At 41.9% G+C, this 15,471-nt stretch overlaps 2 protein-coding genes across 4 annotated transcripts in view; one reads left to right on the forward strand and one right to left on the reverse strand.

Moving 5' to 3' along the window:
* Positions 1-14,467, reverse strand: part of LOC144695070 (kinesin-like protein KIF20B) — a 122,914-nt gene extending 108,447 nt beyond the window's left edge. For both annotated transcript variants that reach the window (XM_078565984.1, XM_078565983.1), the window contains exons 1-4: positions 14,282-14,467; positions 9,960-10,116; positions 6,795-6,893; positions 6,583-6,702 (exon numbers count right to left, since the gene is read on the reverse strand). In XM_078565984.1, the coding sequence (XP_078422110.1) occupies positions 6,583-6,702; positions 6,795-6,893; positions 9,960-10,115 (375 nt within the window). In that variant the 5' untranslated portion in view covers position 10,116; positions 14,282-14,467. The remainder of the gene's footprint in view (positions 1-6,582; positions 6,703-6,794; positions 6,894-9,959; positions 10,117-14,281) is intronic.
* Positions 14,468-14,545: 78 nt separating this feature from the next.
* rpp30 (ribonuclease P/MRP 30 subunit) overlaps positions 14,546-15,471 on the forward strand; it is a 38,230-nt gene continuing 37,304 nt past the window's right edge. The window contains exon 1 of one of the 2 annotated variants that reach the window (XM_078565985.1): positions 14,546-15,075. In XM_078565985.1, coding sequence (XP_078422111.1) covers positions 14,994-15,075 — 82 coding nt within the window. In that variant the 5' untranslated portion in view covers positions 14,546-14,993. The remainder of the gene's footprint in view (positions 15,076-15,471) is intronic. The other variant, XM_078565986.1, reaches the window with a different exon arrangement.

Below are 15,471 nucleotides of genomic sequence, written 5' to 3' on the forward strand. Positions count from 1 at the left end.
AGGGATGGAAGGAATATGAGAGCTTAGAATGTAAACAGAAGGCATGGCTGCCACAGGACAAAAGAAGTAGGGTATACACAAGTCCAGAATTGGAGGATGATATAGTTCTAAGGGTGGCAGGGCTGGAGGAAATAATAGCGATGGGAAGCAGCAAGCCAGGGAGGGATTTGAATGCAAGGGTGAGAATTTTTTTAAAAACATTCAAGGCACTGGAGGTTTGGAAGGCAATGTAGGGCAGTGAACAAGGATGTTTAGTGAACAGAAATGGGAGTGGATTAGGATGGAGGTAGTAGAATTTTGGTTGAGTTCAAGATTGGAAGCCAGCCAGGGGAGCATTGGAATAGTCAGTTCCAGAGGCAACATTATCCCCCCGTCGGGGGGAAAGTGTTGGAGCGGGCGCGCTTCTGATTAGCGCCCCTGATCAGGGGTGCACCGCCATTTTACGTGACGTACGCCAGGAAGCGCTATGCACTCCCTGCGCTGGCAAGGGGGATTTCAGCCGGGAGTGCGCTCTTTCGTGCATGCGCGCGAAAGAGCACATAGACCTCCCTGAGGCAAAGTGCTGCCTCAGGAAGATCAGCACCAATTTAAAACTTTCAATAAAGATTAGAAAAAAATTTCCCTGCCATGTCCCCTCGTGTGACACTGTCACATGAGCTGGAACATGTCCATAACTTTTATTGTAAAATATTCTGCATTTTTAAAATCACTCATGAAACCTCATCCCACCTGTGGACGAGGTTTCATGTTTTTTCACAAGCCCGCCGGGGCTCCCGGCCTGCCCGCCAACCTTAAGGTTGGACGGACAGGTCCATTAACAAGTTCAATTGGTTTTTTAATGGCCTTAATAGGCCGTTGACAGGTCGGCGGGCGCACATCCGAGTGGGATTCGCGCCTGCCGAACTGACAATCTAAATGACGTGGAGTGACGCCAGTACGCACGCCCAACGTCACCCAGTATCATTTTACACGTTGGCGAGCAGGCCCCGCTTGCCAACCGGAAGATGCTGGCCATTAAAAATGGATGAGAAATTCAGCAACTGATGAACTAAGGCAGGGATGGAGCGGGCAATATTATGGAGATAGAAGTAGGCGATTTTTGTGATAGAGGGGATCTGGAGGTGACAGCTCAGCTTAGGGTCATAGAGAATAACGGGGTTGATAATCATGGTTCATTTCAAAAACGTATTTTGAATCAGTCGCTAGGCAATGGAATTGCAACAGGCGCCAAAGGAATAACTTTTGTCTTCCCAATGTTGACCTGGAGAAGGGTTAAGAGGCAGTGTACACAAGGAGCAAGGACCTGGTTATAATATCAGCTAACACATGGGGGGAATTTTCTCCCCATCGGGGGTGGGGGGGGGTTTTGGGCGGGAGCGGGCGCACAGCCAACTGCCATGTGCGATTGGCTGCGTGCCACCAATTTACATGGGCAGGCCAATTAAGGCCTGCCCAGTGTGATGCGCGCGCATGCGGGCGGGGGGAGTAGGCTGAGTCAGGGCCTGCGTGCGAAAGAGCGCAGAAATCTCTCTGAGGCACAGAGCTGCCACAGGGAGATTATTAAAAAATTTTAAATTCAAACTGAAGAAAAAAAAAGTTTTTAAGACATATCCCCTCATGTGTCACATGAGCAGGGATATGGCAATGAATTTTATTAAAATTTTTTATTAAACTTTAAAAACCTTCATGAAACTTCATCCCGCCCGTGGATGAGGTTCCATGATAAATGCGAAGGCCACTTGGGCTCTTCGCCGGCTCGCCAACCTTAAGGTTGGATGGGCAGCTCAGTTAATTATTTTAATTGGTTTTTAAATGACCTTAATAAGCCTTTGACAGTTTGGCGGAAAGCCAACTCCGGTGTGCGCCCACCGAACTGAAGATCTGAATGACGCACGGTGACATTGTGGTGCAAGCCCGGTGTCAACGAGTGTCATTTTACGCATTGGCGAGCGGGGCCTGCCCCCGCTCGCCGACCCGAAGATTCTGGCGATGGGCTAGAAAAGGATGTTAGGTGTTCAGCAGTTTAAGGTCGAGACAGCAAGAGATTGGACTTGTGGATACGATGGATTTAGAGAGGCCACAAGGGGAGATGAGAGAACTATAGAGCTAGGACCTGGAGGAAGCTCATCCTGATGGATGAAGGAATGGAAGAGTCGCAGCAGAGGCAGCTGAATGGATGACCTCAATCATTCCACATTGCTGGAAGAGGTAGTAGGTGAAACAGGAATGGGAGAGGGACTCAAGGACACAGTTGGCAGCAAAACAAAGCCAACAGTTAGTTTGGTATTCTAATATGAACCCAGGACAGTGAACAGTTTTAGTAGAGCTTGGCGTGGTCGAGCCAGATATGGTAATAAATGGCGAAACCAGTTGCATGTTAAAATTATTCAAAACTGTTTATTTGGACTTATGGGAGCTGTACCAAGGTGAAACAGGGCAAGGGTTTTACCACAGACAAGAGCATTAAGAGTGGAAGCGAGTGCATGACTGAGCAGATTAATAGCTGAAGTGTTATCATGGTGAATGGAAGGAAAAAGACACATAATTAGGAATTTGAAAATGGCATTACAAGGGGTCACTTGGGGAGGCAGGAGAGTTTATTCCAAGGGAAGAAACAGAGAAATCTGGAGAAGATGAACGGTGAGTGAGGTGGAAACTGGGTAGATAATTCCTCAGAGAAACTGCACAGTAACTGGTTTACCAAGCATCAAATGAAATAGAGGACAAAGGGTGCAGCACACCCTTTAGGAGGCAGCGGTGGAGTAGCGGTATTGTCACTTGACTAGTAATCCAGGGTAATGCTCTGGGGGCCCAGGTTCGAATCCCACCATGGCACATTCAATAAAAATCTGGATGATGACCACGAAACCATTGCTGATTGTCGTAAAAACCCATCTGGTTCACTAATGTCCTTTAGGGAAGGAAATCTGCCATCCTTACCTGGCCTACATGTGACTCAGAACCACAGCAATGACTCTTAAACACCCTCTGAAAGGCACTCAGTTCTCGAGGGCAATTAGGGATGGGCAATAAATGCTGGCCTAGCCAATGATGCCTACATCCCATGAGATAATAAAATGGAATGCAGCTATAAATACAAAGTTATAGAGAATCTAGCTAAAAATAAAGGGGTTAAAAGATTTAAAAACTATGAATTAGAGATTGAAATCAAAAGCAGAGTTCAAATTAAAAGTAGAATTCATCTATCTCCTTATACTGCTGGATAAAGGTTCAATAAGTTTATAACCATGCCGGGTGTAATTGTATAACAATATCCTGTGGCATGGCAGTTCTGAAACAGCAGGAACTTGACCTTTACTTCATCTCAACAAGACATTGATAAATTTAAGATACTACAATCTAACAATAGATAACCTTAAGGATGACTCCAAGTAGCTTGTTAACTGAATTTTGGAAACTGGGCTACAAGAAATGATCACATCTGTACCTCTCAGTATCATTTGTTTGAAGGATATTGACAGGAACAAAGGATTTTGACCGGTATGAGTGCTCAGCAAGCTTCCCACTGGTTTAACTCTTTTAGGGTATAAATATTCAAACCACACAGATGGATTTTTAGATTTGTTGGATTCACTCCTTTAGTATAGCGATTATAGTTCTCCCCTTAATTGGGATAGAGGTATCCTTGCTAAACCCTAGTAGCATTCTACATAGGGATTCAAGGTAAATACTACTTTAAATATTGATGGATATTTTAAATATTTCTCTGTAACATTATTAAGACATAAAACCTGGATTCTCTATTAGAAACAAGATTAACAGTTCTAGAAATCGGTAAGTATAATGTTACAAATGAATTATCATGTTCAGTTCTTTAATAAACCTTTACATAAATTTAGAAAATATATTGTCTGACATAGTTTTCTGTATCCAAACTCAAGATCCCATCTCCATACACTCTTCAGTGGAGAGCTAGATTGTTGAGGGGATGCCTGGACGCTAATAACATCCGGGTTGTTATAGTCGAACTAAAACAACTGTCTGGAGAATGGTAATATTTCCTGATAGTTCCTTTCTTTGAGGGAGAGTTAGATCAGTTTTTCAGACCCATTTGAGTGTCTGTGAGGTCTGTCTTTCTCAGACATAGGTGGGATTGGTCATCCAAGGAGTACGTCTGATCTGGTATAGTCCCAAAAAGGGGTTAGCATTATAATTCACTTCAATTTGCATTAGCGATTAATGGGTACAGGCAGAAGGACAGATCTAAAGGTAGGGTGGGTCATAAGTATACAGAGATTTGCAAACAAAAGATGGAAATTTTGAAATTGCTGAAGCAATGAGCCTGTGCACCAGAAATATGAAGGGACAGAGTGTGCACAAAGAATTGCATTATTGTCTTTTAAATTGAGTTAAAGTTTTTGGAGGATTGATATGAAAAGCCCAGCTAGAAAAGTATTGGAAAAGTCATTCCTCAAAGTAATGAGGCATGGGTTAGTGTTTTGGTAGACGTGAGCAGAATTGAGCACATGGAAGAAAACTGTTTTGGTAAATCAGATGTGCGGAAGGAAGCTAGGAATATTGATGGACTCTAGGTCAAAGATACTGGCCAGAATTTTCCCGTCGGCGATTTGGGGGTGGGGCCCGCTCGCCGATGGGAAAATGACACGGGATGACATTGGGAGGAACCCCCGATGTCATCCTGGTCCCTTTAAATTTTTAGGAAGGCAGGCGGACAATGAAATCAGCTGTCTGCCCGCCGACCTGTCAATGGCCAATTGAGGCCATTGACAGGGTCATTAAGATAATTAAAGACCCTGCCCATCCAACCTTAAGGCTGGTGGGCAGGCCAGGAGTCTCAGCAGGCTTCTGATAAAACATGAAACCTCATCCACTGGCGGGATGAGGTTTCATGTTCGTTTTTAAAAACTTTAATAAAGTTTATGAGAGATTTATTAACATGTTCCATCTCGTGTGACATTGTCACATGAAGGGGACATGTTAATAATTTTTTGATTTTTCTATTTTTCATGATTTTTAAGTTGTCACTAATCTCCCGGAGATAGCACTTAGTCTTAGGGAGCAGTGCACACTTTCGCGCACGTGCGCGAAAGAGCGCACTTTGACAGATGGGGAATCCCTCCACCCCCCCACACAGGAAGCGCATTCAAAATGGTGGCGGGCCCCGTTTCGGCGGCTGAGTTTGGCTGCCCGCCCGCCCGCTGCCAAGCCGGTGAGGCCCACTCGCCAACCGAAGGCAAAATTCTGCCCACTGATTTTAGCTGAAAATTATGTTAATATTCAGTTGAAGGAGTTTTGCCTCATACAGATATATATATCTCATCCAAGATATATTTAGACCACTTCAACTTCTTCCAAAATATTACTTTGCCAATACAGCTACAACGTACATATACAGTTTTCAAAGTTTTATGGAAGCTTATGCACAGAGAGCTCTTAATGATCACCTGCCAGCAGGCAAAACAATAAACCATTTTACAATTAGACACTAGATTATTAACACTGTTTTGCCAAAGGACTTCGGCTTAAAGAATTATTTGACATTCATGACCCATATTGGTGCTTGAGGAAAGGTTGGCAAGGTTAACTATTCATCAAATTTGGGCCTTGAGAAAACATTTTCATCCACGATGTAACTGCACCCTTTCCTGATGAAGCACACTCAATATTTGGGGGTGAGGGGGTGGAATTCTCACGACAATGCAGCACAATTTTGCCCATCTCAATACTTCCAGCCCAATAATCTTACAGTCTGCCCATCACAGCATCCAATTACCCCTTCGTCTGTACCATTATCTCGAAATCCATTCCATACGTGGATCCTCTGGCAGAAGAACTTCTTCCAACCTTAAACTAGCCTTTTATAAATTTGAACGCATATCCGTTTATCCTATATTCATTTATTCTAATTTAGCTATTCAGCACAAGTTATTAATTTACACACTCTGGCATCTTTCAAGGATGAGATTCATAATTCCCTATTCTCATCACGGCCTTCTGACATTGAAATCAATTCTGTGGATCATCGCTGCGCTGTTTCCAGGGCAGCACTCAGATCTCTGGACATGGTCTGATAGATCACTATTATTATAAAATGAGTTCCTTCAATTTGTATTCTACTGCTACGTGGATCAGCATTCCACTTGCTCTGTTGCGGAGCAATGTGAAACAAACCTCTAGATCTTCCAAAACTGCCCTTACAATTTTAGTACCATGCATGACATTCTTGCTATCCATCTTTTTTCCTTATTTGTTGTTAAATTAATCTGATATTAAACTAAAGTGTATAAATTAACTTGATAGTTTCCAAGCATACTTCTTTGAATTGCCCCTTCTAGTTAGTAGTGTTTCCCAAGGAAAAGAAACATCAAGTAACTTTTGTTACCTAAAGCAACAGCTATTAAGTTTTACGGTAGAAATCTGTCACAAAAAAAAATGTAATAGTAGCTAATCACCTATTTTTAAATGCATGAAGGCATAGGCTCAGAAAAGTAACTCATCATATATAGAACTCTGCTTAAAAACACAAATGCACCAATTAGGCCTCTATTCAAGATTGCCACGATACTCAACTGTAGAATACACAGACTATTTGTTACTTACATGAGTAAATGAAAAGCATTGAGCTATTTGGCCAATTCCTCGATCACTACATCGGGAACCCAAGGAATTGCGTGGTGGTTTCAGAATGACACTAGTCGAGTTTTCTATTGTCACACACTCCTAGAAAGAGCACGAGTTTGACATATCAGCACATATGTCAATGGGATCAAAACTTTAAAAAAGTTTAATTCAAAGTAATATAGATAACCAACCTGAGATTCATTTTGTGCGACTTCAGCTTCAGTGAAAGGTCTAATACGAAGATGAACACACATATGATCCTTTGATCTTGAACATTTTTGTTGAAGAGCCTGTTAAAAACAGATATGGTTTAAGACATCAAAATAAAGTTGATACATTTCGCAAGCTTAAATTTGAAAAAATAATCAGGATTTTAATCTAGCGAAAATGAAGGAATGGAAATATATGTCCAAGTCAGGATGATCTGTGCCTTGAAGAACTTGGATGCCATGATGCTTCACCTGCTGCCCTTGTCTTAAGTGGTGGAGGTTATGGTTTTGGGAGGTGCTGCCAAAGAAATCTAGGTAACTTGCTGTATGTACATACTGCAGCTATAGTATGCTGGTCACCCTAACAGTGGTTGCACCATTGGAGAAAGCATTAAACAAGAAACTATTGGAGCTTGTAACAAAAGCAATATAATCATTGTGGGGGACTTTAATCTTCATATAGACTGGGACAATCAAATTGGCAAAAGTGGTCTAAAAGATAAGTTTGTAGAATGTTTTTCTAACAGTTTCTTAGAGCAATACGTTGTGGAACTGACTAAGGATAAATCTATCAAAGCAGAGTTAATTAGTAATGTCACAGTAAAAAAATCTGCTGGGAAATAGTGATCATAATACCATTGAATTCCACGTTAAGTGTGAAAATGACATACTCTAATCACAAACATAGGTATGAGGGGAGGACTGGCTTCGTTTAATTGGGTAAATAGGCTAAAATGTATGGCCATAAATGAACAGTGGGAAACAAAACGTTCAACGAAAATGCATCCATTGAAAACAAACACTCAGCAAGCAAGACCCATCTGTGACTCACTCAGAAATTTAAGGAGAGTATTAGATTAAAAAAAAGAGGCTTACAATGTTGCAAAAAAAAGGTAGCAAGTCTGAGGATTGGGAGTGTTTTAATAACCAGAAAGGGGCTACCAAATAGTTGATAAAAATGGAAAAAATAGAAACTAGCAAGAAATATAAAAGCAGATTTAAGAGCTTTTATAAGTAGGTTAATGTCGGCCCCTTAGAAGCAGAGACAGGAGAAATTACCATGGGGAATGAGGAAATAGTAGAAGTGTCTAATAAATATTTTGTACCTATCTAAACAGTAGAAGTCACAAGAAACATTCCAGAAACAGACGATAACCAAGTGGCTAAGAAGAGCAAGGAAATTAATATCAGCAGAGAAAACATCTTGGAGAATATTAAGGGACTAAAATCCAACAAATCCCCAGGGCCTGATGACCTACACCCTAAGGCTCTAAAAGAGATAGCTACACTGATAGTGAATGCTCTAGCTATGATTTTCAAAAATTCCATAGATTCAGAAACGGTTCCATCAGATTGGAAGTTGGCAAATGTTACAACACTTTTCAAGAAAGGTATGTGGAAGAGAAAAAACAGTGAACTACAGGCCAATTAGCCTAACATCAGTCATGAGGAAAATGCTGGAATCCATTATTAGGAAATTTTAAAAATGCACTTAGAAAGGCATAGTACGATTAGAACAACTCAATATGTTGACAAATTTATTAGAGCTTTTTGAGAGTGTAACTAATAGGTAGATAAAGGGGAACCAGTAGATGTAGTTTATCTTGGTTTCCAAAAAGCATTCGATAAGGAGCCACACAAAAGGTTAATAGGCAAGATAAGGGCTCATGGAGTTGGGGATGACATATTACCATGGATAGAAGATTGGTTAACAGGCAAGAAGAATAGAGTGGGCATAAATGGGACATTTTCAAGTTGGTGGCAGTGAATAGTGAAGTACGGCAAGAATCAATGCTGAGGCCTCAATTTTTACTATCTATATTAATGACTTGGGTGAAGAGACAGAGAGTAACGTATCCAAGTCTGCTGATGATACAAAGCTAGATGGAAAGGTAAAACAAAGAGGTTGCAAAGTGATATAGATAGATTAGATGAGTGGGCAAGATGACACATGGCACACAATGTAGGGAACTGTGAAGTTATTCACTTTGGTTGTAAGAACAGAAAAGTGATTTTTTTTTAAAAAAGGCATGAAACTTGTAAGTATTGATGTTCAAAGAGATTTGGCTGTACTCATACAAAGAATGCAAAAAGTTAGCATTCAGGTAAAGCAAGAAATCAGGAAGGCAAATGGCATGCCGTTAGTACAAGGGGATTGGAATACAGGAATAAAGAAGTCTTGCTACAGTTATACTTGGTTTTGACAAGTCTACATCTGGAGCATTGTGTGCAATTTTGGTCTCAACATTCAAGGATATACTGGAATCGCCTGAATGAGGGGGGGTTGTCCTATGATGAGAGGCTGAGTAAATTGGGCATATCTTCTCTGGAGTTTAGAAGTATTGAAACATACAAGATTCTGAAGGGGCTTGATAGGGTGCATGCTGAGAAGTTGCTTCTGCTGGTTGGGGAGTCTAAAACACAGGGGCATGGTCTCAGGATAAGGGGCCAATCATTTAGGACAGATACGAGGAGAAATTACTTCACTTAAAAGGTTGTGGAATTCTCTACATCAGATAATCGGGGATACTCAATTATTGAATACATTTAAGACTAGGATAGACAGATTTTTGGTCCTCAGGGAATCAAGGGATATGGCGAGTGGGCAGGAAAGTGAAGTTGAAGCCCAAGACCAGCCACAACCATATTGAATGGTGGAGCAGGCTCGATGGGCCATTTGGTTTACTCCTGCTCCTATTTTGTGTTCTTGTGTGTCACGAAGGGAATGGATTGGCAAACTGGTTGGTGGGGTGCATATCTTTTGGACTGCTATGTTCAGGATGGTGTAAAACATCAAGTGCTGTTGCAGCCTCACCCATCCAGCTAATCGGGCAGGGTTTTATCACGCTCTTGAATTGTGACTAGAAGATGGCAGAGTGATTTTGAGTTCGGAATACCCAACTTCTGAGCTGCTATACTAGTCACAATATTTGTGTCCAGTTAAGCTTCTAGTCAATGGTGACCCTCAAGGTTTTGATGGGGAATTTGATGTAATGCAATTGAATGGCAAGAAGAGGTGGTTAGACTCTGTCCTATTGGTCATTGCCTGGAACTTGCATGATACAAATGCTACTTGCCACTCATCAGCCCAAGCCTGAATGTTGTCCAAATCTTGCTACATGCAGCCAAATCGTATTATGTATTTACCACATGTGACGCATTTGAACTTTCTTCCTGGCAAAGTTCATCGATCAAATCCTTTTTTATGTCTTCAAAATCCTCTGCAGTAGATATCTCCTGTTCGTCATTCACAATTCCTTGCGATTGTATAAATGACAACTTAGAGTTTAACACTGGTTCCATTCTGCTAAGAAACAATTGTTGGCAAATTACATTTTATTTTTTTTAAAGTTGAAAAGTCCTTGAAGTTGTGAAGTGTAATAAATGCTGGATGCAACTAGCTGAAAGTTTCTATTTTCTGCAAATATGGAAACATTTGGAACTTATGTCATACAATTCAGGGTTTATTTCAATTGACATGATCTCTGTACCTTGGCTTGTATCAGTCATGTGATAATACAACTTTGTTCATTAAATTTCATGCAAATGATATCTAAATTACATGTTTCACAAGACAAATACGAGGCCCCATCTGCCTTCTCAGGTGGATGCAATAGAGGCCATGGCATTATTTTGCAGAAGAGCAATCTCCAGTGTCCTGGTCAATATTTACCCCTCAATCAACATCACGAGAATAGATTATCTGGTCATTATCACATTGCTGTTTGAGACAGTTTGCTCAGTGCAAATTAGCTGCCACTTTTCCTACATTACAACAGTAACTATAATTTAAAAGGTACTTCATTGGCTGCAAAGCACTTTGAGGGGGCCACTGGTCATGAAAAGCATTATATAAATGCAAGTCTTTTTTTTTCATTTACAATATTGTACTTTCAGAATTAGTCCAAGCAGCATTGCAAACAAGGTTTCAAATTGATGCTTCAGATCTCACTGGCAGCTGGAACAGCAGTCAATTCATGCCACTGATCTGCCAATACAAAAATCTGTTTTTGTAGCTGATTCATACTTAATAACAAAAAAAACGGTGGCCACAGAGTAGGGAGTATGCATTAACATTTTAGTCCATATATACCAAACCAGAAGTTTTTAGAAACAGAGCAGAGATCAGTACGTATTGTACACAAGCCCTGCAGAGCAAGCAAAAGTAAATCAGCACAACTTACAGAATGCAAAATATAAAAACATTTAATCAAGAGGATAAAATCCCTAGTCCAAATGCATTGAATCCATACATACCTAAACATCAGGAAGAAATAACAGAAGCATTGAAAGATACAAAACTTAATTAGAAAAGTAAACAGTGCCAGAAGACTAATGGACAACTAATGCAGTTCCCATACACAAAATAGAGATAAAACAAGCCCAGAGAACTACAGACCAATTAGCTTAATATCAGTGGTAGGAAAGATAATGGAATCCTTAACCAAAGGATAACAGAGATGCATCCAGAAATTGAAAATATAATAAAGCACAGATTCCAAAGAGAAGGTTATATTTGACTAATCTTAAATGAATTATTTGAAGTAGTAACAGGCAAAAAGATAAAATGCAGATCTGCAGATATAGGCTGGATCTTCTGACGTCAACGGCGAATGATGAGATGTCTGCCGCTGTTGCATTTTAGGACCCATCGGAGGGCCTGACCCATACACATGCGCGGTAATTGCCGGGAAGTTAAAACTGCTGATGGCTGATTTGGGCTGCCCCTGACATCATAATTTCTCCAACACTGAGCTAAGGATCGGAGACTTGGTCTAGATGCGCAATACTTACCCTAGTCTTCTCCCGCTGTAACTCTGGTTAACAGCACAACCCAACCCACCCCCCCGACTCGAATATCCACCCATTGATTCACATACTCCACTGAAAACCTTAAGACATTTAAAAGTTTACACGAACATGACAGCTGATCTTGTAAAAAGGGGGCGTGCCACCTCCACTGCCCCCTCTTTGCCACTGCTCTCCGTGCATGGCTGTGCTCAAGCACCGCTGATGCAGCTAGGACAGGAAGACCCGGCTGCAAGGATGGAAAAAGGGTCGCAATTATCTTCACAGTCAGTGGCAATCACCTCAGCATCACTGTGACCTGAAGATTTGGGCCAGAGTCATAGAATAGTAACAGCAAAGGAGGATATTCAGCTCCTTGCGTCCGTGCCAACTCTCTGCAAGTGCTATCCCCAATACATTTTCCCTACAGACCTACAACTTTTCTCTTCAGAAAATTGTCCAAACTATATTTGGATTTCGAAAAAGCCAAGGTGCCACTAGTAGACTCATATCAAAGGGCAGAACATGGGAGTCAGGGGACAAGCAGCAGAATGGATAGAAAGCTGGCCACAAAACAAGAGTATGGTTTAAAATGTAATTACTCAGATACATGGCAAAAGATAGGAACATAGGAACACATGAAATAGGAGCAGGGGTAGGCCATTTGGCTCTTCAAGCCTGCATCACCCTTCAACTAGATCATGGTTGATCTTCTACCTCAAACGCCATTTTACTGCATTATCCCCATGTCTCTTGATGCCTGATCTATGCCTTGAACATAGTCCTCGGGATAGAGAATTTCAAAGACTCACTACCCTCTTAATGAAGAAATTCCTCCTCATCTCAATCCTAAATGGTCTACCCGTTATTCTGAGATTGTGTCTGCTGATTCTAGATCCACCCCCCAACCCCCAAATCAGAGGAAACTTCTTGCATCTACCCTATCCAGCACTGTAAGAATTTTGTATGTTTCAATGAGATCACCTCATTCTTCTGAACCCTAGAGAATACAGGCCCAGTCTTCTCAATGTCTCCTCATAAGACAATCCTGCCATTCCAGGAATCAGTCTGGTGAACCTGCGTTGCAGTCCCTCTGTGGCAGTGTATCTTTCCTTCAGTAAGGAGACCAAAACTCTACACAATACTCCAGGTGTGGTCTCACCAAGACTCCATACAATTGCAGCAAGACATCTTTCTTCCTGTACTCAATTATTCTTGCAATAAAGGCCAACACACATTTTGTTTTTCTAGTTACTTGCTGTACCTGCATGTTAGCTTTCAGTAATTCGTGAACAAGGACACCCAGGTCTCTTTGGACATTAACACTTCCCAATCTCTCCCCATTTAGGAAATACTCTGCATTTCTGTTTTTCCCTACCAAAGCGGATAACTTCACAAAAAAGAACAGGTTTCCCGATAACTGAATGCCTACTTGAAGGACAGTATAAAATATAACTGAAGCGGATTTTCAGTTGTGTTAAAAGTAAAAAGGGAAAAGTTCTGTTCTGTCGTTACAGTAGAAGTTGCCTACTGAAAGAGTAGACAATGTTGCTCTTAGTTTGTAAAGCCTTAAAACAAGAAACTTTGCTTTGCCTTCAGCTATACCCTGAAAGTTTAAATTCACCCTCTCTCTATGGGGATCATAACAATCTGACCTGATGTTTCCTTACGAGGTTCAATGTCATACATAGCTACAATACGCCTATGAAGCGCCATAGTTGTTGTTGGACGAACCTAATAAAATGCTTCATTGAAATCACTTCCATGTTACGCCAATAATCGCCAGGTCAAATCTATATACAAGAGGCACTGAGATAATCTAGAGATAATCTTTAGTCAGAACAAATCCTGCAAATAGCTAAAACATTAAAGATCAAGCCTGCAAAATACAATTTTGACTAAAAATAGGGAGAAAAATCTCACATATTTAATCATATCCCAATCTCCAGTAAAGCAACACAGCCATTGAATTAGCTCTGAAATGCAACCACGGTTATGTAGACAAGCACCAGAACTAATTTGCATATAGCAATGTCCCAAAGCAACAAATCTGTGAATTAGAATATTGCCAAGATATTTGCAAACTAGGAGACATAATATGATAGCCAGAGTTCAGCAGAAACCATTTCACCCAGAGAGAGCGCATCTGAAACATGGAACATGTTGACGCGACGAGCACCGATGCCTTTAGAGGGATGCCAAATTCATGGGGAAAGGACTAGAGGAATGCGCAAGGGAAGAGGCTCAGAAAAATTAGTACAAACCGGTTGGGCGAAATTACCCATTTCTGTGCTGCATTCTATGAAAAACGCTTTCAGGCATTTTGGTCGAGAAAGAAATGTTTAGCCAGGCCACGGAAAATCTGCCTGATTTTGTTCAAATAAAATCCATGGGATCCTTTACATCCCATCTAGAGTAGTATCGCATCCAAAGGTCAGCCGCTGTAACCATGCAGCACACAAACACCCTTTTAAATAAAAAGTCAGAATAGAGGCCGCAAAGTCCCCAGAAGGAAGATCAAATGGACAGAGCACAGGCGCGGAGCGAGCGTTAACACGGGGACCCTCTGGGTCAGATTTGTTCGTGATGTCCGGCAATCTGGTTCCCCCCCGCCCCGCCCCGTACAGGACTAGAAGTTACTCTACTACCCGGGAGGGAGAGCCCCACAGCAATGGGTTTACCTGGACTACGGGGACCGGCTCCCCGTGCTGCAGATTGGCGCTGGTGCCAACCCAGACGACAAAGAGCCCCGCAGTTCAGAAGCGGTGGTAACCGACCTGGACCATACAAACTTGACCACCGGGGAACACTGACACCGAGCGCCCGGACTCGGTTGCTCCAATCGCCACCGCGCGCGCGCCCTCCGGGACTAACGCTCCCACCGCGCGCCCCAGTTTTCAAATTCCACCAATGGTGAACCGCCAGCGATCCGGTGCATCACGGGTAGTGGCAAGTGCGACTGCGCAAAGGCTCCCCCTGGCTCGAGTGAGTTGCGTGGTTTTCTCACGGATAGTGGTAAAATCAACCTGAGGTGAGCTGCTGGCGATAATACGAGGAGAGAGCGTTTTGTTCCTGTTATTATTAAGGATATCGAAACGAGTTGGAGGGGAGTCTGGGAATTGTAGTCTAATCGCCCGGCTCCGGCTCAGATTGAGTTCGTTTTGAGGAGAGGTCGCCGACGTTAAGCTTTAATCTGGGTTTCTCTTTCCACAAATGCTTCGCAGAATTACCGAACTTCTTCAGCATTTCCTGTTTTTATTTCGAGTTTGTTGCTCTTTGGTTTAAAGTGAGGGGGACGGGGTTGGCGGCTTTGTGCGGGGCCCTGTGCGAGCGGCAAGTATTTATCCACCGAGCCGCTGGAAGAGCGGACACTTCCCGTCACATTGTGAAAGCATGACGCTTTTCGTAGATTTAAACATCGTCAACACCGCCGACAGAAAGAGATTGCAAAGTCTAATAGAAACCGCGGCGCATCGTGAGTATTATTTCTGCTCCTAAGTTAAGTTGACTAGTTGGATGTCCCAGGAGTGCAAACTTCGTCTTTTAATTGGAGTGTCTTTTTTTTAAGTGTCCTTTTATGAATTACGACAAACTGCTTTTCGTCCTTTAGTAGTAGACCCACGTGTCACATTGAGTGAATTGCATAGAATTCAGAATTGATGCCTTTTCCTAGCCAAGGAAAAAACGTCTCCAATTTAAGCTCGTACACAACAACATTCAACACACCCTACTCTAGAACTCTAAACTGCTACACATTGCTTCCTCATTCAAACAATTTTTCATGACTTAGGACCAGTGCCGGAAAACTTCTGCTATCAATCGAGAAATGGCTGAAGGTACTGGATATGGCAAAGGCCAACAACCTATAATA

The sequence above is a fragment of the Cetorhinus maximus genome, chromosome 20, assembly GCF_964194155.1.
Source record: "Cetorhinus maximus chromosome 20, sCetMax3.hap1.1, whole genome shotgun sequence".
NCBI lineage: Eukaryota > Metazoa > Chordata > Chondrichthyes > Lamniformes > Cetorhinidae > Cetorhinus > Cetorhinus maximus.